The 25,117-nt window shown below is 38.2% G+C and overlaps 1 protein-coding gene across 2 annotated transcripts in view; it reads left to right on the forward strand.

Annotated features, from left to right (window-relative positions):
* pde4ba (phosphodiesterase 4B, cAMP-specific a) overlaps window positions 1-25,117 on the forward strand; it is a 142,771-nt gene that overhangs the window by 17,800 nt on the left and 99,854 nt on the right. Inside the window, exon 1 of one of the 2 annotated variants that reach the window (XM_075485767.1) lies at window positions 6,877-7,143. The exons of the other annotated variant lie outside the window; for it this stretch is intronic. Within the exon in view, the coding sequence (XP_075341882.1) occupies window positions 6,920-7,143 (224 nt within the window). The 5' untranslated portion in view covers window positions 6,877-6,919. Of the gene's footprint in view, window positions 1-6,876; window positions 7,144-25,117 lie in introns of those variants that run through there. 2 annotated transcript variants of the gene reach the window in all.

The raw sequence follows: 25,117 nt of genomic DNA on the forward strand, positions 1-25,117 counted from the left end.
AAATTTAACCAAGAAACCAATTCCCTCAACCGGCCACCAGCTCTGACAACTCTAACCCCATTGGATAGATGTGACAGACTGATAACACACATATATATATATACATATATATATATATATATATATATATATATATATATATATATATGAGTCAGTATTGATAGAAGTGGGATTCATTTCCATAATCTTAGATCTGTGCATATTAAAAGAGTCCCAGGGCATCAGAATTACATGTTTGCCATTTTAAAATACAAAATTATTATTTTGTTGGCTAAAATGTTTGAATATGTAACTTCTTTTAACAGAGATTTGATTTTGGTGATTTTATTATTGACTGAAGAATTATCAAAATGACAAATGACAAATTTTCCCCTGCATTGCTGTAATTGTTATGTAAAAATCCAGCTTTTTCCATCTTTTCAGCACAGTTTGATTACAGGTGATGATGCCCGGCCGACCAATTCTAAACAGTTTTCCATCAGTGGCCCCAGGCTTGTGGAGGGCTGGGAGATGGATGCCATGTATGTCTAAATCTAATGCCACCATCCTGCTATATTTGGCTTCTGTTTTATTTCTTAGTGATGGACATGTTCAGGTTCAGGTTGTGAAGGGAGCTGTCTCCTTACCTTCACATAAAGTTCAAATTTGACAGAGCTTACACATATGAAAAGGAAGCGGTGGGACTGAAGCTCTATTAATATTTGCCTTTATTTTCTTATAAACACACAGTAAAAGAATAAAAGCAGCAGAGATGGATGCTGCTGTTTTGCTGTAACAAGTGCAGGTATGAGACTTAAGGCTGGCTTTTTGGAGTGCTGTTGTTTTTTCTATGCCATCTCCTGCTCTTGATGTTCAAAGCTCTTTCCACATCAGTTCCTGTGCTTCCTGCTTTTGGCCACAAATTGAAAATAGTACTTTTTTATTTTTTTTAAATTTTTTTAATGTAGTCAGAAATGCCATACAAAAACCCGTCAAGCAGAAGTTAAAAGAGAGCTAGTGGCAGTGTTGAGGAAAGAGAAAAGGGCAATGCTTCTGTGATTTCAGTCTACTTTTACAAACTCCAGGAACATTGTGTTCTTTAAAGATATTTATCAGAGAAGATGTTTTTCCATTTAGTATTGCAATTTTGACTCCATCTGTAAGAATCAACAAACATGTTGAACTGAGAGCACAGTTCAATGAATGATGAATATGATTGTTATGCACTGCACGTTTTACCAGAGTTTCAGATTAGTTTGGCAATATTACCAGAAATGCATTGCAAAAGCATGATTATGATTTGTTGTAGAAATGCCTGCTTCTGTGTCCTGTATCTTGACTCGCGTCAGAATATCCGTATTCGGGATAGTGCACTGACTGGAGCTCAAAGCAGTGCCCTCTGTAAAAATAAAAGAAATCAGAATGAATTAAATGTGTGATTGATCCCACCAGAATCTGAATGTTAAACAAAATGTGGATGTGTTTTTTTTGTAATCCTGAGTCAGGATGACATCGGCCAGATTATGACTTTGCACTCGGTGTACTTTCTGTTTGTGGTGTGTTGTTGAGCTCTGTCCTCCCCTGGTGTTCCAGGCAGCTTTTGTGTGGGTGTTGGTAATCCACACAGCCAGCAGGAAGATGATGGATCTTACACTTTGCAGTTTATCAGGCACAGAGACAAAGACAGACAAATTACGTACAATGGTTCTTTGCTTTATTGTGGGTATCCACCAATTCATTTACTGCCATTATGTGTGTGCATGAAGTGTCATCGACTATAAGTGCTTCAATTTCTCTGGGTTTTTTGGAGGGGATGATAAGGAAGTGGGGGGTTGTTTCCGAGTCAGAAACAGTCAGCTTATCTTTCAGGTATGTGTATGAAAATCCTCATGTGTGAATGTGAATTAAACCTGAAAGAAGTTTTAATGTGGTAAGCTGTGAGCTCACAGAGGGGCTTTTTAAAGTCTGCATACATTAAAACCCCATCCAGAAATCTAGGACAGTAGGCATCACCTTTTTTCTCCATTTTTTTTTTTTTTTTTCTTTTAACACAATTTACTGGCATAGTTTAAAACCATAATATTCTTAGGCTTGCACCCCCCTTGCTATCTTTTTCTTGTTTTCATCGACTGTTTATTAACTTTGTTAGCTCAAAATCCACACATTTCAAGTCCTCTGCCTCTTTCTAACTCTTGTTCAAACCCATTCTCACTTATCTTCTTTCTTTTTGTGTTTTAGTCACACATTGGACACTTTGTGGCCTTGATTACTGGACCTGAGCTGATTTACGATGTTTGCTTCTCTGAGAGATGAGTTGTGTGACAGAAGAATAGTTTGATTGTTTTGTGTAACGAGAGATACCACATTAAGGGCTCTCATCTAAAGACCTAAATCCATCCTATGCACTCCCCATCACCTTTTTCTGGCCCATGCAGTCGCAATCACAAGCAAGATCGCCTAATTTTGCAGCATACGCTCTAAAGGATGATCTTGTTGCCTGGCTTGAGTTTTTACTGTGAGCATAAGTGAACGCTGCTTTTTGTTCTCTTCTTGTGACATGATGAAATGTGATGGTTAATGTTGGTGGGGCATGTATACTTATGAATTATTAGCTTCATATTATTTGTTGTTAGGCAGGAAAACAACAGAATTATGTCATGATATTGATATTAGGAATGTTGATTAATCAGTTTATTTGTTTTGTAGTGTTGATACAAAGTAGCGCTACTTTCTAAACGGAAATATTCTTTTCGGTGTAAAATTATCACAGAAGCAAATCATACAAGGATCAGTCTTGAGCTACCAGTGCCTAACTGAAAAGCACAGAAGCAAAGCGAAAGAGGCTTAGGGCTGATACTATTTTTATATTTCATTTAATTAATTATTTAGAAGTATCTTACTGTTGGGAAAATGTGATTAAAATGCTTGTCACTGTACCCCAGAAGCCAAAATGTTAACTAGTTCATTTAATGCATAAAAGCCAAAGATGTCCTGTTGATTTTAAAAAAAAAAAAAAAAAAAAAGTGTTTACAGTTCTTACAATTACAATGTTTTGTTTTCAGCCCCAACTTCACATGTTGGTATACCAACATTCAGAAAATGGGACTGTGTTTAAGATAATGAGGGTAACTGTATCATGTTCGTGTGTGATAACTTACTTGCAATGATAATTATTCGTGCCACTTTTTGCTTGCCAATTATGTAACTGAATTTAAATATGTTTTTAATTAATATTCAAGGGAGGTGGTCCAAATGTCTAAAAAGAATACATACAAATGTGTACCTAAATCTGAACATTTGGTTTCACTTGATTGAGGAACATAACACACCAGTGAAGAGCTGTCAAAGTGTCATGGTTAGCTGCAGGGACAGTGGTATATCTGTGATTCCTGTCTGACCATGCGCAGTGTGCTTTCATTCAAGCCCTCTAGGCTGTTAAAATCAAGATGACATAGAATGAAATGGCCTAGCTGCTCTCGAATTCAATCACTTTCTGTCTGTCTATCTTTTGACTTTCCCTCACTGGTTTATGTTTAAAATGTCATTCATCTTTTATCTTCCGCTTTTCTCAATACTGTGAATTTACTAATTACAAAGAGATGGAGAATAATATTTCAAGATTTCTGTGTGAGTGTCTTCAATTTGTTTTTTCAAGATAGGTTTATTACTTGATGTGATGCATGACGAGCTTTAAGAAATCCATACTGGTTATCTTGTCTGAATTTTACCAGCACTGCAGAACATCACCATGTCTCATGGCATTAAAACCTCATGAGAACATGGTGGCTGCAGCCATGACAGGTCGAGCATTGCGGTTGCTTTTCAGTTGCACTGGATAGGAGTCCCATCTGTGACTCACTGTCATGCATGGCTTGTGACACATTGTTAATCTCACAGTATGATCTGTTATCTAACAATAATTTACTCATTCGTGTAATTGTCCAACAGTAGAAGTCGCCTTTTCATCATTGCGGATTTTGCAGTCAAAATTAAGGTGATAGTATGGGGTGATGTAATTTAGAAACTTTTTAATTACTAAAAACAAATGCCTTATGGTTGCAAGAGAGAATGCAAATCCTCCTGATAAATAGTCACACCATCGCACAAGCAAGTAAGCAAGTACACTCAGGTGCCAAATGATGACAGTGGAGCATGCTGCAAAATACACAACAGCTTAGCACAACAAAACTACACTGATTACGTCCGAGTTCACACATAATGAGCACACATACACAAGCCAAGTGTATGTTAAATTAAGCTTATTAAATCCCTGTGACCTTTTATTAAGAAAAATGGCTGTGTCGGTTCAAAGTAACAGTGCATGATGAACTTGGTAATTTGATCACTGTTTAAGAAAAATGACTGTTTTCCCAGCTTTAGTATATCAGAATAAAAACACCTTGCACAGCGACCAACACATTTTTTTATTACTTACCATTTAATGATGGCATTACTTAAAAACTGGTGACAATGGACTGATTTTGGTCAACTTTTATAAATTGGAAAACCCAATTTTCCAAAATGTTAAACAATCCTAGCAGTAAAGCTTAAAATATCCTGTTATTAACGTGTAGGATATGCATAGTTGGTGGTGTCGAAATGTTTCGAGAAAGCATAGGTTTTTCTTTTCTTTTTTTTTTTCTGCACTCAATTCAACTCGTGTAGGTCTTTGTTTAGCGATGAACTTCAGTCTCGAGACCTGCACCACTAATGGCTTGCTAACAATGTCCTACCCAATGTCTCCTGCTACTGCGAGCAACTGGCTAGCTGGCTAGTCTTTTGCTCTTCTGAGTCGTCCTCCTTTTAAAACCTGTACTGAAAAGCCTTCAGGAAGCTTGTGATTTGTGATCCCACACCACTTGGAACTTGTCATACAGTTTGAGTTTACAAGGTCAAACAATCATAGAAAATATATGATTAGTTATTTTAACTGTTATTATAACATATTCCACTTTCTTATACAAGGAAAAAAGTGAACCACAGCCAGCCAAAGTCATGCTTAACATAACAAATGATAGAAAACAATTACTTGCTATGTTAAAATATAGTTGAGAAAATGTGTCCTTTTGTGGCGAGCGCAGCGCTCCACTGTAAAAGGTAATGAGTCCCGTGCTGTCCAGCCATGGATCTCAACTGCAGACAATGGGAAATGGAAAGTGTCCTTGCCCATTCTGAAATTCTAACGCCAATTAACACCAACACGCCTTGCATTACTACAAGTGTTTTCATCTTCATGCACAAGCTTGGAAAGACTATTTTCAAAGGGGTTTCTTGGCAAAAAATTTTGTGAGAAAGCTCTCATCTTCCCATGGCTTCAAATCATCAGTGACTCACTACCAAAACAAATCAGTCCAATAGCAGACAAACAAGTGCTCACATTTCTAATACTCGTCACGCTGCCATCCTCTCATGTTCATTCGGATTATTTTCCATCATCTTTGTGGTCTCTCTACCTTCAGGGCATTACCCGAATTTATTTTTTTTCCCCTCTTTTCTCTTTTTTCATCTCTTCACTCAGAATAGACCAGTGTGCTTGTATCACTCATGTTACTGTCTCACTCTGTTCTGTCTTTATCTTTATGCTCTGAAGCAATTTGATGATTACTCTCATTCACACAGAATTATGGCTCGATGATTCAAATATTCTTGTGTTTGATAGATAAGATATGTTTGCTACGGTAGAACAAGAGAAGACACTTTGAGTAGAGAGCTAATATGTAATTGTTTACTGACAAAATACTTATATTTACCAGAATAAATGCCTGCTTTAGAGATTTAATTTGAATCGGTTGCACCTTGAGCTGTGTTTATGTTTCTCCTCAGTAATCTTCATTAAGCTATTTGCTTTTACCCCCCTTCCAAATTGTCTTTTCTTCTTGGCTTGTCCTAACTACTTGCCAGCTTCACCAAAGGTCAAAATATCATCAGCAACATTACAACAAATCCCAGCTAAACAAAAAATAAATAATAAATCTGACAACCTGTTACTGTGCCTGCCTGGTTGTCGTCACAACAATCACTGGCCAATCCTTATCAGGGGAGGCGTGGCTTGCGTTCTCTGCGTGCCTGCTCTGGACTCCTTGTGTATATTCTGAATGAAACAGCAAGTGAAGCATTTGCCTGCATGCTGTGCTCGGCTACGCGAGTGAAGACAAATCTGACTTAAAGCTCAGCATAGCAGGAGTCACTCTGTGCCACACTGGGAGTGCCTTTGGGAGAGAGGTGGGGGTTGTTTGCAGAGAGAGGAGGTCAGTCAAGCAGTGGTTGATGGAGGGGGAGCAAAACAGGAGGAGGTAGGGAACAGTTTTCAGCCCTTCTGAATCTTTCATAAGGGAGATCCTCCAACATCAAGCCACCTCGATGGACTGAAACAAAGAGTTGGTACTGAGGTGTGCGTTAAGCAGGCACCAACAGTAACGTGGAGTTTCGCAGGGAGAAGAAGAGGGGGACTGGAGTGTACACTTTACAGACAGCAGGACCAGAGGAGAGATGTGAAACAAGCGGAGTTGAGAAGAGACATTTTTCCTGTATATAACTATGCTGTAGAAGCTACTAAGAGCCTGTGATGAACAGAAGATTTGCAGGAAGGCATGGGGCATGAGCCAAATAAAAGGGGAAGGTAGAAGGAGCGACTGCTGGCTGGCTAATCCCTAAACCTGTGAAGAACTGGGCAAGGAGGGAAGAATAGAAAACAGAATAAAACAACACAAGCAGCAAAACTGCATGGGTGAGCTGGCTTTCTCCGGGGTTAATGTCTGCGTTTTAGGTTGCTTCTATATTTGTGCAATATTACAATCCAGTTAAAACTTATGTGTCTGCATACAGCAAGAGGAATCATTTTCACATGACCGGTTGGTGGAGCAGAATTTGGACAGAATTTGGCAGAATTTGACATAGAAATATTAGTCTGCTGTACAGACCTCAATCCCAGTTTACAGACATGTCATCCAACGAGCTGAGTGTTGAGATGGACTCATGCATTCGAACATTCAAGGAGCACATGCACCTGGAGCTTGAGCCCCCCAAGATGGCAGGAGTGGGGGGAGGCAAGAGGGGTGCCACGTCCCCAAAACTGTCACCAAGAAGCTCCCCGCGCCTCTTCCGCAAACTGATGGTGAACAAGAGCATTCGACAGAGGCGGCGCTTCACTGTGGCTCATACCTGGTAAGGCCTGTGGGTGGTCAATAAAAAGAATAATAATAAAAGGGGACAGATGAGGTTGAGACATGCATGCATAAAGAGGGATTGGTAGTAGCTGGGAGAGAATGTGTGGGGTGAAAGGGATGTGATAGAGAATTAAAGAGAGAGAGAAGAAATCCAGGAGAGGGGAGAGAATTTGGATGAGCAGAAGAGAGTAAAGAGATATAATGGGGTAAAATTGTGAGAGAATAAGGAAGAGAGACAGGTTGGAAGAGTAAAAGGAAAAACAAAGGAATAAGAGTGAGAGCTGGGAGTCAGACAGACAGGAATTGATTAAGAATTGAAGTGAAGGGGGTAAACAGTAACTGGAAGAATGATGGAAGGGAAGGAGGAAAGTACTTGTGCAAGGGCAGAAGATGAGGTAGATGGTTAAAGAGCTGGAGCTCTCTGAAAAGGAGGTTGTAAGAGTGGGGGTCAAAAATGACTCATAGGGCTGCTGTGTGGTGATGTTGTCTGTGGGATAGGGGATTACATTATGTAATAAAACCCTATTTCTCCATTTGGCTGTAGTGTCTCCCTGTATTCAGGGAAAATCTGATAGTTCTTGTTTTGGATGGCTGATGTGGTGTTCAGGCAGTGTCGGGTGTATTACACAACCTTACACGCCTCATGGTTCTTAATCTTTTTATTTTTTTGTTCATAAACCCAATGAGCAGATGGATGTCTCCATAACTCAAAACAATAGAATGTCACACAATATGCAGTGTGGCTCCTATGAGCTTTTGCTATTTACACTGATGCACTTTTTGATTCCTACAAAAAAGCCCAAGCTGTAAGTCTGACATTTTCAGTCCAACGTGATCATTGGATTGAGGTCAAGAACATTATAAAGTATATTCACATCTTCATTTTCTACAGACCCCTTTATTTTCTGGTTTGCTCCCCATCCCCCACACATTCCCCAAATCTACCTGTCCATGTGGCAGCAGCTTGGCACTGTTGTACATGTGAATGTTATGCAATGTATAGGTTAGAGAAGGGTAAAAGAGCTTGTGTGACTTGACTGCAGGAGCTCAAGGTCACTCGTTTTGTTTGAGTTCAGCAGCTGAAGATTAGGGATGTTTTTTTGTTTTTTTTTCATTTTCATGACGTTTGTGAGAGTGAAACCCATCCTCCCCAAAAGAAAGAATTACTGTACATTCTTAGACACATACCACACACCTCTGAAATGGGTTACAAATCTGACTGACAAAGCTGGTTTGTCACGGCTTGTATGAGGTAGATTGGGAAAAACATCTGACTTGTGGGACATGAGGGAAACGAAATGAGTCGAGATATTATTTTACTCCTCTGTGCTGTGCCGATTATGTATATAAAGATTATGTGGTCTTTATGATGAAAAAGGGATGTGAGATGTTTTTCACTGTGTGTGTTTATTTGCATCCATATGTGTGTGCATGTGGGTAATTTCTGATCACACACTGTATTTGTTGATGCAGTGGTTTATTTTTCTTCTTTCTCCACAGTATCATTCAGAATAGGGAGTGTTTCCCTCATCTCCCTTTCATCGTATAGCTTATTTCTGTGCAGTTGGAGGCTGGTGGTGGTTGGGTGTGTTGGGGGTAATGGCAATTTTATGTGAAAATCATTAAAGATGTCCTTCGCCTTGTTTGTTCTCATAAATCCACAGCACATGGGCTCAATCCAGGGATCACAACACCTATAACAGCCATTACTGCCATTAACCACCAGTCCAGCCATTCATGATAAAGTATCCTTGAGTAACACTGAGGTCTGTCTGCACACTCATTATGATGCTCAAAGAAACTAGGGGAAACAAAATCAGAAAATGGAAAAGGTGGCAAAAAATAGCAGATTACATTCAGCAAGAAAGCACCAACACAAAAATAATATCTTAAGTTGGTTAAGCGGCAATTAGGAAAGCAAGTAAAAAACATAATAGCAGCTTACAACCAGAACTAGATGTTTTAAACTTATTTTTCAGGCTTTTTTCCTTTTCCTTTTCCTTTTCCTTCTTTTAAAAATATATTTCTGTTTGGATACCGTCAAACATATGGAAGAAAACGGCAAGGCAGCAATATTTGTCAGCATATAAAATACTGTATGGTGCCACGGAGTATCAGTATCCCATTTGCCTTAAGGTAAAAAAAAAAGAAAAAATTCATCTCACCTGGAAATCCCTCAGGTTATCACTGGTCATGCACTCTAACTAATTTTCTCCCCACCTGTGTCAAAGCTTGGGGGATGTAATAAAAAGATAATGATGCATTAGTTATGAGCTTAGTCCATGACCTTTGTCCTGCTAAATCAATCAAACAAAAATTAATTATGTAATCAGGTTTTTGTATTTTGTCTTGCCAAATGTAGCACTACATTAATTATCAGATTTAAACAAAATGACCAAGAACCTTTAATTTTTAGTATATAGTACTTTTCTTAGTATATTATATACTTGTTATTCGACATTCTCAAGTACTTTGGAGGTTGAAGAATGTTTTAGTTTTAAATCACAGTGGACATTGAATCAAATAACAACATGAAAAGGGTTGTTTGTACTGAAAAATGTGAACAGTCACCAGGATCAGCAGCAGCTCTAGAATCTTACTGTCCACAATTTGCCCATCAGCAACCAACAGACACTTACTGTGGCAACTATCTGTGAACAATATTGATGTCTAAAGATCCATATATTTCCACTGAGAGTTGGTTGAAACAGATGACACAGCTAATAAATATTGTACTAGACTCAGATTTACTGGGATGTATGACTTTAAGAGGATCATGATGTTGCTTTGTAACAGCTGGTTGTATTATCACATAGATAAAGAGAGATTCCTGGATGACCTGCTTCATTATTTGCTCAAACATTCTCCTTTCACAGAATGTGGAAAGGCTGGTGCGTCACCGACATGCTACTCAATATTACTTCACTGCTATTTAGGTAGACAGACCAAAATTACACTTTTCTCTCCTTTTTTTTTTTTTACATTTTTTTCCAAGAGTGATGTCATCAGATTTGAATAAAGATCTGTTACTAATCTGAACTTTTCCCATAGATGCAACAATTTTTCAAATTTTCTTGTTTATTTGATCGATTATATTAGGTCATCCTTTATTGTAACATTATCTGGCACTGCTGGACAAAGTGTCTGGTGACCTCCTGACCTGCAGAACTTGTACAATGATTCCTCTGTTGTAACTGTTTTGCTATTCCCCTGTCCCCTCTCTTGGGTTGTCTCTGTCATTTAATGCTTTCTTTGTCCATCTCTAGTCTCTTAAATTTCACTCTTTTTGTCACTTCTTTCTTTGTGTGGCTTCCTCTCTGTCTCTTGTCTGCTCCTCTGCTTTATTGTCTTTCCATGTCTCTCTGCTCAATTTGTAGGCGCCCCTCTCCTTTTCTGTCTGTCTTTCTGTCTCTCCCTTATGCACTCCACAGCACCACATGATATAAATGTTTGATAGCCAGCCGAGGGGTATGACCGCCTTGTTTTCTACTCGCATAAAAAGCACATTAAGGAGAGTGAGGGAGATGAGAGGAATGTAAGAGACTGACATGGGAATAGGAGGACGGGAGAGGACGTAAAAACAGGAACAAAGATGGAAAAAAAGATTCCTTTCTTCAGAGAAACTTTAGATGTTGTGTGAATGCATTTTTACAGTCTATTTGTAACTGCCAGACATCACTGAACAACCAATTAAATATCATCCCACCCACATTTTGGAAAATAAAACATATTTTATCAACAGAAGCAATGTACTTATCCTGAACTTTGCCTCCTTCTGTCTGATGCTTATCGGATGCTTTTGGAGCAAAGGTCGGTTGAGGAGATACTTGAGGGAACTAAAAGGAAAGATAATAAGGTTGAGGGAAGGAAATGTCACATGTTGTGTTTGTATATAGGAAGACAGAGACAGATAAATTGAAAAACAGACGTCATTTATCACAGCCGCGTCAGGCTGGCTTTACACAGAGGGTTATTTACATTAGCTTAAATGTCTACCTAAATATCCATCTTGCTGCACTTTTCTATCCAGCACGCTGTCTGATATTGATTTGTTTCTTTCTCTACTTGCCTCCGTGACTCACCCAAAATCATTTTTATGTGAGCGTCAGGGAAGGCTTGACGTGATTATTGTTACTGCTGCTGCTAGTCTGTTTACGCCAACTGCTCACTTGAGTAAGACACGGGGAGACAGATGGAGAGACAAAAGAGGGAGCATTCATGACGAAGCAAATGGCTCGAAGATTAAATTGAAATATTTTCATATCAAAAAACATTAAATCTTGGTAGATATTGTATCTAGTGTATCTTCTGTTTGTCTCTTAAGAGACTTAATTTGTATATACTGCATTAGTTGGAAATTGTGTAATATCCTGTGGAAATCTTGGCCATTGTGCCATATATCACCCGCAGGAACTGTTCTTGTATTGGCGACTAAAATTTAGGTGAAGTATTAACTAATAGTTAACCACCACAGTAAGTAACAGTCTTTTACAAAGTTTAGTTATGGTGTCCTTGTGACAAATGACAAGGTACCCTGCAGAAAATGATGGGATTGTTATTCCACTCTTTGTTAGACGCAGACAAAGGACTGTCTGTGCATGTAGTGAGTTTGTTCATTTCTGCTTGGTCTCACAGAAATATGTGAACTGACCATGACTTCTTCACACCACATTACGTGGCGGAGGCAACGCTGAGGGTAACAAGCTTCTCCTCTGTTGTCTTGGTTACCAGGGAGATGAATCCTACCCCAGGCAGTGGTTACGACACCACAGCTCCTTTGAAAAGGTCGGACATTTTCCTTCAGAGATTTTTTAAGCATGGCAGCCCACTCCTGTATCTGTCATGTGGTTTTCACCAATGATCCACACCTTTTGAAGACTAGCTGCAGGTCCTGAGATTGTTGGTTCCAGTTGGAGAAGTGAACATTAGCGCAGAGTCGGATGGATTGTTTAGCTTTTTTAGCCTTTCTTTAGTCTTTAGTTTCATCTTTTGAACATTCTCATAATGAACTGACATTTTTCAGATTGACATTTTGGGTTGAAATGGACTTTGTTTAACATCTGTTTCTCAGACCATTCTTATGAGATATAGCAATACATGTACTATATATTATATTATATTATGTATTTCTTAGCAAAGGAAATTATATATCTAATTTCTAAGACTAACATGAATACGTGGACATTTGGTCAATTACTCAGGACCTCTCTTTTCTCCATCAATTAAGATGATATAACTTGCATCCAAATTTACTCCCAATCATTCACACCACAAAACTGTGCCCACCTCTGCAGACTGGAAGTTTAGACCATGTTGTATCATCAGAGCAGCTTGCAGTCCAGACAGTAACAGTTTCACATAGAAATCAAACCACAGTCTCTAGTTTAAAGGCCGTGCAGTTGTGACTCCCCACAAACTTACCTGCTACTTTCATGAACTTTTGTCTCTCTTTGAATAATATAAACTGAAAACTGGTATAATTTTGTTATCATCATCTGCATTCTAAGTTCCAATTGGTTTCTCCTGCCACGTAAGAGTGAAACGGCCACACCAGACCCTTTTGAGTCACTGATGAATTTGGTGATGTGGGCGGTGATTCAGAGGTCTTGAAACGGTCTTCTTCGTCCTCCTCCTCCTCTTCGTTTGTTCACACTTCACGACTCGGTTCAGCACTTCCATCTCTCGCCCTTGTCTCCCTGTACAAACCAGCCGAGCAGAAAGTTAACTATTACGGATGGGTGGACGAATATGAACATTCTCCGTTGTGTATTTGTGCGTGTCCCTGTGCATGTTAGGATGTCTGTGTGCCATTACCTCTGCCAAGACTGGTTTTCAAGGGATGAAAATTATGGGTGACGGGTTTCTCGATAACACACGTGATTTATTCAGTTCTCAGAGTTCTCAGTGCTCATTTTTTATTTCAGATTTGTTCAGTAATAACTTGTTTTTCCAGCTGTTGCTTTACATATTTAGTTACTTTATTCACTTTTAACAACGGAACATTAAGAGCACATTAAGATGAAAGAGATTCTACATTTAAGAAAAACAACTGGCTGATATTGACACAATTTTTTTGGTACTTCAAACATTTAATTAGCTCAAGATGTTTTTAAGTTTGCATGTATGCGATGTCCTAGTGTTTTCTTCAAGCTGCTGTAAAGAACATACTGTACCATGTACTTATACTGCTGTCAGTATGAATTTAACTGATGAACTGTATTACTTGTCATCCTACCACTTTCCCTTTTGTGTTTTACTGTGGCCTACAAATTCAGAATATCATGGAATTTTTTCTCCTTTTATTTATATGCCATGTAAGATTGAATAATTATTAACATTGTATTGCTTCTTTGCACATTGATAAAGCCAGAAGGTATAATAGTGAGCATAGGTTGTACTTGTACTGCAAGATGATACATATTCAATATGAAAATGGGAATTCTTTTTTTTTTTTTTTTTTTAAATAAAGGGTGGTAATGATGATAATGACAGTTTGTTTAGCATCCCTAAAGATCTCAGAATTTTAAAACCAAGCATTATTTTTTTCAAAATAATCGAAACATTAAAAACAATTATTTCCACTGTATTTGCAGTCGTAACATTATTGATAAACCATATACAATTGAATTAACACAAATACTACTTAAAAGTATGTTTTAATGGAAAGTTGTGTGTTTGACTGTGTGGGATTAAAAAGTACTCCACCAGCTTCTCCACCTCTGCTTTAAAACGCCTGTATGGAACATGAATAAAGTTAGTATATCATTTTGATTAAAAGTTATTAAACATCAGACTCACATTTTTTTTTAAACAATATAAAATAATAGGCAAACTAAACAGGATGTCGAGCAAATATTAATTGGTATTCAAGCATTTAGGATCGTGCGGCTCTGTGAATCAGCATTTGTTCTGGAGCTGCAGTTGCTTGAAGGGTTTCTGGAAACCATGGGCTTTGTGCTGGTGTTCAGGAAACATGGGGAAACCTTTTTGTCTTCATTATATGCCATACTCATGCTTTCTCCTCCTCCTTATTGTTCTCTGTCTTTACTCCTCGTCATCGTCAAATTTATTTGTATAGCACATTTCATGTACAAAACAATTCAAAGTGCTTTACATAAAATAAAAGCATTGCAGCAGGGAGTGTAAGAAGCATTAAAAATACATGAAAGAATATAAAGAGAAACAAATAAAATTATTAAAATGAATTTGAAAACAAGCAGCAGTCTAGATAAGTTCAAAGATATTGTGCAGATTTCATGCAGACACATGAGAAAAAAAATGTTTTTAACCTGGATTTAAAAATGTCTCCATTTGGTGAAAGTTTAATCGCCACTGGCAGTTTGTTCCACTTGTTTGCAGCATAACAGCTAAATGCTGCTTCTCCATGAAACTTTTAATTTTGAGTAGAATTAAGATTGTCTTTTTTTAAATTTTCTTTTTCTAAAATTCACATTGCTGCACAGAAGCAGAAAAAAAGAAAGAAGAGCACTTAGTTAGAATTTCTGTTCAGTGACAGAATAGCGTTGTGTGCTGTGTAGAAGGACCATATATCTATTGATTGGGGCAGAAACAACTGAATTTGGTTTTTCTCATATTACTCACTGTATGATTGAACAAGCATGTGCACAGTTTCGATGCACACATACTTCTTGGCCTGTGTACGTCATACTTGAAGAGAAAACAGCTGTGTCATTAACCCACGAGTCACAGTGGAGTGTGTGCGCGCCTTTGTGCTTGTGAGTGTGCAAAGTACCAGCTGAATACTCTTTTCAGCCCATTGAGAATAGCAGAAGCATTCAATATTAACATGAGCTCTGGAGCTCCATTTGTGTAAGTTGAAGTAAGCAGAACCCAGCAGTGCATTTCCTTTCTACCTTGTCCTCCTTCTGTCTGCTTGAAGAAAGAAGGAGCCATTATTCACAACACTTGATATCAGCCTATCACACTGACTGAAAGCAATTATGGCAGCAGCCTTTTTTTTTTTTTTTTTTTTCCGAACATGCGATAATGTGCTGCTAGGCTGAGCTGCACTGTTTATTTTATCCAAAAGTGCCAGCTTGCAGCTTTTGAAACCAAAAGTTGTTATACCAGAAATTACCCTGAAGTTATTTCATGGATTGAGCATGGATTAACTAAAGGAATAGTTAAGAGGACATTTGTCATCACTTAAACTAGGAAACCATTAAAATCCGGCACACATTTTTGCTTGTCACGTTCAGCCTTGTGAAACAAAGTGAAACAATGTAGCATCAGCTAAACTTAATCTTGGAGTGTGTTACAATCATTAAATTGAGTTATTTTCCTCCTTTTTTTTAATGAAAAAAAAAAGATCTTCAATTATTCACAATGGAGCCACAAGAAATAGATCTAGTTTATCACTGTTGGAGCATATCTGCTGTAAATCAACATCATATCAGAAATCTTTCTTTAAGACTTAATAATCCCTTGAAGGCTGTTGCTTGTGGTTTTGTTGAGCTGTATTATTATTGTCATACTGAGAGATGTTTCCAATATTTAGTCAGCCCTCAATAAGAAACAACTCTCGCATTTTATGTTGCCCTGAGTGAATTCTTAGTAAATTTGTTGGAAGACTAAAAGAAGAAAACTGTGGCTGCAAAAAGCTTTTAAATGATGTCTCACAGTTGCAACCATGTGAAAAGAGCAAGTGTTTATGTAAGAGATGAACAGCACTTTGCTTGAAGAATGTGCTTCAAGAAATGGTAAAACTCTTTCCTTGAAATATTAATGCGTGAGTCCTGCAGATGAAGGTTGTCAAGGCTAAAGACATTTCTTAGTCAGATATCTTCTTAGCCAGGGGAAACGATTGCACAAAGCTATGACTAATAAAGGGCATTTCTGTTATGACGACTTGCACATTAATGCCTATCCACACTTAAAAAACAGCAAATCTTATTCATATTAGATTAAAACAGCAAATCTGATGGTGATGGTATTTCATTCAATCTTGACAATAACGGTTCAAATTTCCGAAAGTTCATCAAAACCAGAGGGGAAATAGTGTCTGCTGACAGTCTGCCTGCAAGGCATCCAGTCTGAATCATCATCATCTGGTACTAAAACCAGATTCTCTGTGCAGCTATCTGATAAACACAGCACTGCACGGTCACACATTGTCACATTTTTATCATCATCTTTATCCTGCTTGTTGTCACTACTGTCATTATCACCATGGTCCTTGTAGGGCTCTAGTGTTTCACAGTGCAGATAGACTGCAGTAATGTGTGTGCACATTTAAACCGCAAACTTGATGCATGTAGACTGTCTAAATTTGTCTAAGGTTTCCATATGTGGATGTGTGTGTGTATCTCTCCTGTCTCCTCCACTCATTGTCAACACTGGCCTATGGGGAAGTCACCACCCACATACTCTCTGATATGCAGCGTGAGATGTATTGTGTATATCCGTGCATTATTGTACTACTCGTGTTCTCGGATATAAGTGTGTTCACACATTATGGGCTTCAGCCTCCCTTTTGGGAACACAAAGCCATTCCCCGAAAACAATGAATGTTAAAATTTTGAATGAGGGTAGGTTAAAGGTCAGGATAGGGTTAGACTCCTAAGGAGGAATGTTGGAGCACTATATTAGAAGAGATGTGAATGTGTGTTTAGGCATGCGAATTAATGTTGAACAGATGTTGAATGATGTTGTGTGAACTTGCTCACGGATAAATGAATTGGTGTGCATAGTTTTCATGGCCTTCTTGAGATTTCATGTTTCCCTGAATCAGTTCTTATTTTGGGACATTTTGCATCACTGGAAATTGTTGAGTCCTTGTTGAGCTTACTGTGCCCACCTTAAATGTTTACCTAGTCCAGTTTAGATACACACAAGCGAGACCGTGTGTGTTAGACATCATTCTTTCAGTTATGAGCAGGGTTTTTAAGTCTTACGGTTTTGCATTTGTTTATCAAGTCCTGACTTCAAAGATCTACAACACACATGAATATTAAGTTACTGCTACATTTTTTATGAGTTTCTTATTGATACTTATGGATTTTTTACGAGTTTCTTATTGATACTTATGGATTTTTTACGAGTGTCTTATTGATACTTATGGGTTTTTTATGAGTTTCTTATTGATACTGATTACCTGAGCAGGCATGCAAAGTGATGAAACAGGACCATGGTGAGAAATGATGATTAGAAACTGAGTTTGAAAGAAAAAAAAAGAAAAAACTAATTGCAGGTTTTGAAGTTAATAAAAGGTTTTTGAAGTTGTGTATGGCTGCTGTCTTGGACTACATAAACTTCTGCACAGAGACTGTACTGCCCACCAAAACCGTCAGGGTGTTTCCAAACCAGAAACCCTGGTTCACTGGAAATGTACAGTTTCTGCTCAAAGACAGAGATGCCGCCTACAGGTCAGGGGATCAGCTTGCCTACAGAGCTGCACAAAAGAACTTGGCAAAGGGCATCAGGGACGCCAAGAGCGGATACAGTTAGCAAATAGAGGATCACTTTCATAACAACGACCCTCGCAGCATGTGGAGAGGTATCAAATCCCTGACAGACTACAAGAGCAACACCACGCAGGTCAGTCAGGATATTGATCATCCCGACACCCTGAACCTCTTCTTTGCTCGCTTCGACAAGTAGCAGGGAAGAGCCCAGCCTGATGTGAGAATCCAGTCCGAGGAGGAGCCAACACTCACCCTCCTGCAGCACCAGGTGAGATCCACCCTGAGGAAGATCAACACCACCAAGGCAGCCAGAGCGGATGGAGTGACAGGCCGCCTCCTGAAGACCTGTGCTGGTCAGCTGGCTGTCGTGTTCACGGACATTTTCAACCTCTCCTTACAACAAGCTGCTGTCCCCACCTGCAGTAAAACCATGACCATTGTTCCTGTGCCCAAAAAGTCTGCTGTCACACCCTTCAATGACTATCGCCCAGTCGCCCTCACCCCTGTCATCATGAAGTTCTTTGAGAGGATGGTGCTAGCACACATCAAGACCAGCATCCCTGCAGACCTGGGCAGCCATCAGTTCGCGTACCGAGCAAACAGATCGACAGAGGAGGAGGATCTCCATTGCACTTTACACAGCCTTGGAGCACCTAGAGCAGCCTAAAGCTTACGTCAGGATGCCCTTTGTGGACTTCAGCAGTGCATTCAACACTGTAGTGCCCCACAAACTGGTCCACAAACTCAGAAACCTCGGACTATCCAGCTCACTCTGTTCATGGATTATGGACTTCCTGACCAACAGACCTCAGAATGTCAGGATGGGGAGCCTGACATCTGACACCGTAAACATGAACACTGGCATTCCACAGGGCTGTGTGCTCAGTCCGGCCCTCTTCACCCAGGACTGTGTCCCCACCCACTCCTCCAACACTGTAGTTAAACTTGCAGATGACACTACAGTGGTTGGCCTCATTGCGAATAATGACGAGACCTGGTACAGACAGGAAGTCCAACATCTGTAGGGGTGGTGTGCTGACAACGACCTGGTCCTCAACACCTCCAAGACTAAAGAGGTGAATAAATTTTCATTGTAGGAATACATTGACAAATAAAAATCCTTGAATCCTTGAATCCTAAGCTCCAAAAATCACCATGCCCATTAATGTAACAGCAAAGCTCATGTAATGTAATGTAACTATCAAAGCTATGCTCCTCTGAATGATGGGCTTGTAGTATGATGGAGCACACATGTCTTAAGTTTTGGAGTAAAGTACAAAATTAAGTGAAGGTAATTAGTTGGGTCCCATTACTCTCATCTGTCAACTTATTTACCCAGATACCACAATTTAAAGGTTTATTTTTCAACTTTTTTTCTTGTGTTTTCTTGTGTTTTATTGTATTTCATAGATTTTTGTTTCTTACTCACTTTCAACCTCTAATTACTACTGATTTGTGAACATATTTGGACAGGGGGGGGTCTTTAAATAAAAAGTAGGATGACATGATTTCTAGAAAGCTGCGGTACACTCTGGAATGCTTCCTTTTTTTGTGCAAGTTTTACATCGTAATTCTTCTGAGTTATGTTACTCTGAAATCTAATAGGGTTTCACCCAGTTTGTTTTGGTTTTCCTCCAAGCCCCCTTCCGTATTTCCTTGCTTACAACTGAAGGAAATTGCTCCTCAAAAGTGTTTATTGAACAGACTCTTGGAACAAGTATTCATCTTGAGAGCAAATATTACCTAACTATAGTAAACAGATGTTGTATGTCCTACTCCTGCACTGTTTGTTTGCTCTTTGCACCAATCTAGTATTGTTAGATGGCCACAAAGGTGATGCTGTTATTTTAACATTCTGGATAGCAATCTGGCTGTTTGCCTGTTTGTTTGCTGCATCTGCAGTGGCCTGATGCGTGTGGTTGTTTGTGCCTGTGGAATTCTTTATCCCCTGCCTACATGCTATAATGTCTCTTTCAGTCTAAAAGCATGGATTCAAAAGATCAAACTAATTTGCGCCAAATTGCTCCTTTAGCTGCATTGTCTATGTACTGTACTTTAAATACCTGAGGGGTCACAGAGTCCTATGTAGTCAGTATTTCCACACTGGGATGTTGGTAATGAAATACTGGCGCCACACTTTTGTCCAAAAGCCTACCTCCCTCCCCTGCCTCTTTGGTCTTAATTTGCAGACAAGTTTGCACAGTGAATGACTGTGTACCCATGGGTGTGTTAATTTTGTCAAATCACCTGTGGCTACTTTCAAATTTGCAACTGTCCCACTTAACAGTGACCCACCAAAAGCCTTTTTTGTCTCCAAAGGCAACTATTTGTGCTGATATTCATGTTTCAGTTTGAGATAAAATCTGGAAATCATGCTGCCTTTGAACTGATCAAATATAGAGTCTTGTGTCTTTTCACAGGCCTCCAGAGGCTAATTTCACAAAAATTTCAGTCCAACATGAAGAGATGTTATTTTTTTACAAAGATGTGCTGTGTGTAACATTTTAAACATCTGTTCTGTTTGTGTTTCAAGCAATTTTCCACCTGCTTTCTCGCCTGTTCTGCTTGTTCCATCATGTCTGTCCCATGATTAAGACTCACCTTGCCTTCAGTCCTTCTCTGTTCATTATCCCTGCTCTCCAGCAGCGCCTGTTTAGTTAGTGTCACATTGATTTATACACGGACAAACTGTGAGAGGCCTTTTTCATGTGTACTGCACACACTTCTTTGATGACCGTGTTGCCTCAAAATAAGAATTTAAGTATTTAGAATAGCTATTTATTTTAAAAGCAACTCTGCTGACTGATATCCTTTAAAACCCCAGTGACTTTATTTTTTATTCTATATAATGTGTTTTTCCACTAAATATAACTTTTACATTGATATCTGTGTCACAACTATTATTTTGTTGGTATTGTTAATGCTAGTATGTAGTTTGTCAATTACTGGAAAATAATGAAAATATGTTGATGACTCATCTTTTAAGTTGACTGGTATACTTCTTTTATACCAGTCCAATTATGTTTTTCTCGAATTTAAGCAGCACAGATGTGGGCACTTCGTGCTCAGACTATTGTGGAGTTAACATCTAGGATCACACAGGTTTGTTGAGGACCTTGTGGCAATGGCAATTTTATTTATATAGCATATTTTATTACATCTAGATTGAATATGCTCAACACCGAAAGGACATGAGAAAAACAAGAAATGTATGATATCCATACAAACACACACCAAACAGCCAAAACTCTTAAACCACTAAAAGGTAAAGTATCAGTGCTCATCTGTCTGCAATGTAATGTTTTGCTGGGAAAACCTGAACGCTACTTTGACACTGGACACTGACCAAAGAATGCTTGCAGACCAGTCACTACTCCCACATGGTAACAGCAGTGCCCTGCAGTAGCCCCCAGTGTCCTCTGGCAGGACAACAGTAAGCCCCCCAAAAAAAGATCTTAGGACGGACTCAAAGAACAGGACTAAGAATCTGATATTTTCATCCAATTTCAAAACTTTCAAGCAGCCAATCTGATGGGATGTGTATCATCAACATCAACAGAATCAACGGGAGCAAGTCTAAAACTACAGAGCCCAAAAGATCTATTGCGAATGTCCAGATGGCAGATACTCTAGGACACCTTAACATGTTTTTGTCCATACCCTTACTGGTCAGAGCTATTCTGATGACTTAAAAATACTAGGCAGGTGTTAATGTTCTGACTGATTTGTGTGCATATCGATTTACATATATATCTATATAGATATATATATATATATATATATATATATATATATATATATATATATATAGGTCCTGTTTCATATATATATATATATATATATATATATATATATATATATATATAACATATACAGTAAATACATATGAATACAAAAAAAGAAAAGTTAATTAGATTTGCTACTCCTGAACAGCCTGAGCCTCAGTGGGATGTTTCTCTTTCATTACTTATCTGCATCACTATGGAATGCAATTGCATAATGTCTTATTTAGTGGCTAAGACACATGGACACATCTTAAAACAAAGAATGTTCTGCTGCTTTGTGCTTTGACATTTTGGAAACAAGCCGACCAATTAGAGCTAGCTCTTGCCTTTTGAAAGAAGGGTCTCAACAACACAGTTTGACTGGTGATAAGATTTGCTGCAGATACTGTCATTTTTTAAAATTTATTTTCATTTAACTTTGGGGTCTCATCCAGTAGTCCCCCAAAATAAAGGTATCAACCTGTAAAAGAACATGATATAGTTCATCTGTAGTGTGGGAAAATCTTTTAGCAATAACATTTCTAGGTTACACAAGAAATGTGGCAGACTCCCTGGAAATTATGAGTTTCTAATAATAACAGGGTGATGCATGGCAGTAATTCAGGTATTCACAGATCTGGATCATTGTAAGTACTATCAGGGGAGACACAAGGATGAACTATGCTCTCCCCAAGGTCTTTCTTTATTGGTTGCTATTAGAATTACTTGAATCTTGTGGAAAAGGAGTCGGCCACCTCAGCTTAGAGGACGTTAGCTCAAGTTCCAAGGGTTTGTAGTTGGATTGTATATTAGATGTACAACAAGTAGGATCATCATGTTTACTGGGTGTTGTAGTTTATAAGCAATAATGCAACAGTGTCAGTGCTTAAAAAACCAACAGATAGCTTTGAAATTCCTCACCTAGTGGCTACAGCGAATTACAGTTTACAGTTTGTATACTTACAGAATTGCTTTCTTGGCCATTTTGTTTTTATTTACATCACAAAACTGAAACTTTTTAGACTCATCCTATTTCCAGCCATTTGTCATGAGGTACTGAGGTGAATTTTTTTCACAGTAGTTGTGTACAAGTAAGTGTACAAGCTCAGTAGAGCCAGGTGTGGGCTTTTCTGTCTACTTTTCTGTTCTCTAATTGATGGAATAATCATAACTCAGTGGCATGTGGGAGAGATTTGATATAGGAAAACATTCCAGCCAGAAGGTGGAAACGCACACAGAGATACGCAGTCATACATAAACACACTCATATAGAGGTATACTGTACACAGAGACAAACACACAAACGCACACCAAAAGTACACAGAGATTGATGGTTATGAGGTAAATATATAGATTAGGAAAATATATTTTCAGCTTCATAGAGAAGTTAATGACTAGCACATTCCAGTGGAGCAGTGAAAACACACACACACACACTCTCCCTCACACACCACCATTACTTTAATTGGTATGACAAATGGCTGGCTGAAATAATATTTCACAACATGTGGCCTTTAAATTCAGGTGGGAAGTACGACCTTCTTGTATCTGGATTTGTACGGAAGACAGATGCTTTCTGTCTCACACTGTTAAAAATCCAAAGTGTGCTTGTTTAAAGTGCATACTTGGCCTCTTGACATCAGCATCATGGTGGTAAATTTGAAAAACTCCACTTTTTTTTTTTTCGGTAAAAAAAACTAAAAAAAACTCCACATTAGCCAAGGTTGCCCCAATATACAGTACCAGTAAAGAGTTTAAACACACCTACCCATTCGTTTTTTATGAAGAAAAAGATTGAAACCTTTGACTGGTACTGTATTTGGCATTAGTTTTGGTCTCTGTCTGTAGCAGATCACTTTTTGTATCTGGATGTAGAAATTGAGTTCAAAATCTTTGCAGTCAGACCCATATTGAGACATAATAGTATGTGGCTGTCACACAAGCCTAAATAAAGTGTAATTTGTGACAGTCATAAAGAGTTACTATCTCCAGGTTGTGGAAGTTCACACTTTACAATAACTAGTTCAAATTTTAGTTCACACAGATTTAAACTGGATTTGTTAAAGTTTATGGTTCATCATTTGAAATTCGGAACTAAGTCCACAGTCCTAAAATGAACTAGTATATGTTCATCTCTCATTTTCTTTATAAGCTCCTCTGAATTATCATCCTTCTATCAAATTCTGGAACATAAGCACTACAGCCATCTGACCAAAATCAAGCTTGGCGTTAAAGATAAATGACTCAAAATGAAATATGTTTTTAGTGCATAGACTACTTTATTTGATCAAGTTTGACAGAGTGTATTTGAGCACTGACTTTGCTCTCAGAGGTCATTTTCATAATACCATTTTTATTACAGAAATTCTGCCACGTTATAATAATAAATAAAACTAAATGATCATAATCTGTGGAGCTGAAACCAGTTTATATTTATCATACATCAGTTAAATTGATTTCTTTTTAAGGATGTAGTTTGGTGTCATTGAGCTAAGGAAGCATCACCATGCTCCACTAAATGATGATCAAAGCAGGCCCTGCCTATTACAATGCATCCAATGTATGCAAGCTTACTATTTAGTCCACAGCATGTCTTTTGTCTTGTCTCTTGTCCCATTAATTGCAATTTGACATTTTTGAACACTGATTAAAGCATATTAGCCAGCAGCAGATAACTTCAACAGCAGATGAACTACACATCTGTAATGTTCTAATGCATTTGTATTAGTTGTGTATATAGTAGTTAGTTAGACCTTTATCAGGTTCAGAAATTATAGCAAAGGCTGGTAGCTTTTGCTGGAGCAACCATCCTCTGGTTGCGTTCAGGTAAACGTCATCATAAGACCTTTGATATGGACAAGAAATTCGATCAGAGCAGCAAGCGAGAACTTCACTCTCTTCACAGTGGTCAATCAAAAATAGTATTGTTCAGTTCAAATTATTGGAACATATGAAATATGACATGAGGACGTTCATTTTAAAGCATTTATGCAACAACAATGACTGTTCAGAACAAAAGTACAGAAAGAATGCCTGCAGAGATTGATGCTTTTCTTCTGGTCTTGGATGTGTTTTCCCTTTGAATGCCTGTATTGTCTTTTCAGGGCATGTTACAGGATGTTTACCAAAGAAGATGTCATGCGGATTCTAATCTAAATTGGTCATTTATTTTCACGATCATAGCAGTGGGTATAGAGTAACTAATCTACAACAGCCATTCATTTTCCTTTGCTGACAAAGATGTCAATCATGAAAATGTACAGTTTTACCCTGAGCTATGAAAAAGTCTATGGTGGGAGAATTTTATATCAAAATACTGCTTTTATTTATTTAGTCTTATCAAATTTTGAATCACTATTCAAAAGATAGACCTGCTGATAATCATCAAAATAACATTCTCTGTTTTCTTTGAATATTACATTTAAATTTGACAACATTTCATTTATCCCTGTAGTTAGTATTCAGAAGTGGTATGTTCACATTTAATGAACTGTTTGCATTGTAAGGGTTTATTTATTCATTTATTTCTGAACAATTAATTGGTGGCAGTCTGTTGAAGTAATGGCATTTCTAGTAATGTTGAATACCTCATAGGAGCATGTATGACAACTGACAGATAATGAGTCCTCAATTATATGTACAACAACCTAAAGTACATTCATTACAATGAATGTTTATGTAGAGCTTATAAATGCAGGGGGACTTAACATTTTACTATGAACGTAAAGCTCAGATTGTAGTGGGTTTTCTTGCACTAGAGACGGATAAAACTGTAGGTGGGGCT

Source organism: Odontesthes bonariensis, chromosome 15 (assembly GCF_027942865.1).
Source record: "Odontesthes bonariensis isolate fOdoBon6 chromosome 15, fOdoBon6.hap1, whole genome shotgun sequence".
Taxonomy (NCBI): Eukaryota; Metazoa; Chordata; class Actinopteri; order Atheriniformes; family Atherinopsidae; genus Odontesthes; species Odontesthes bonariensis.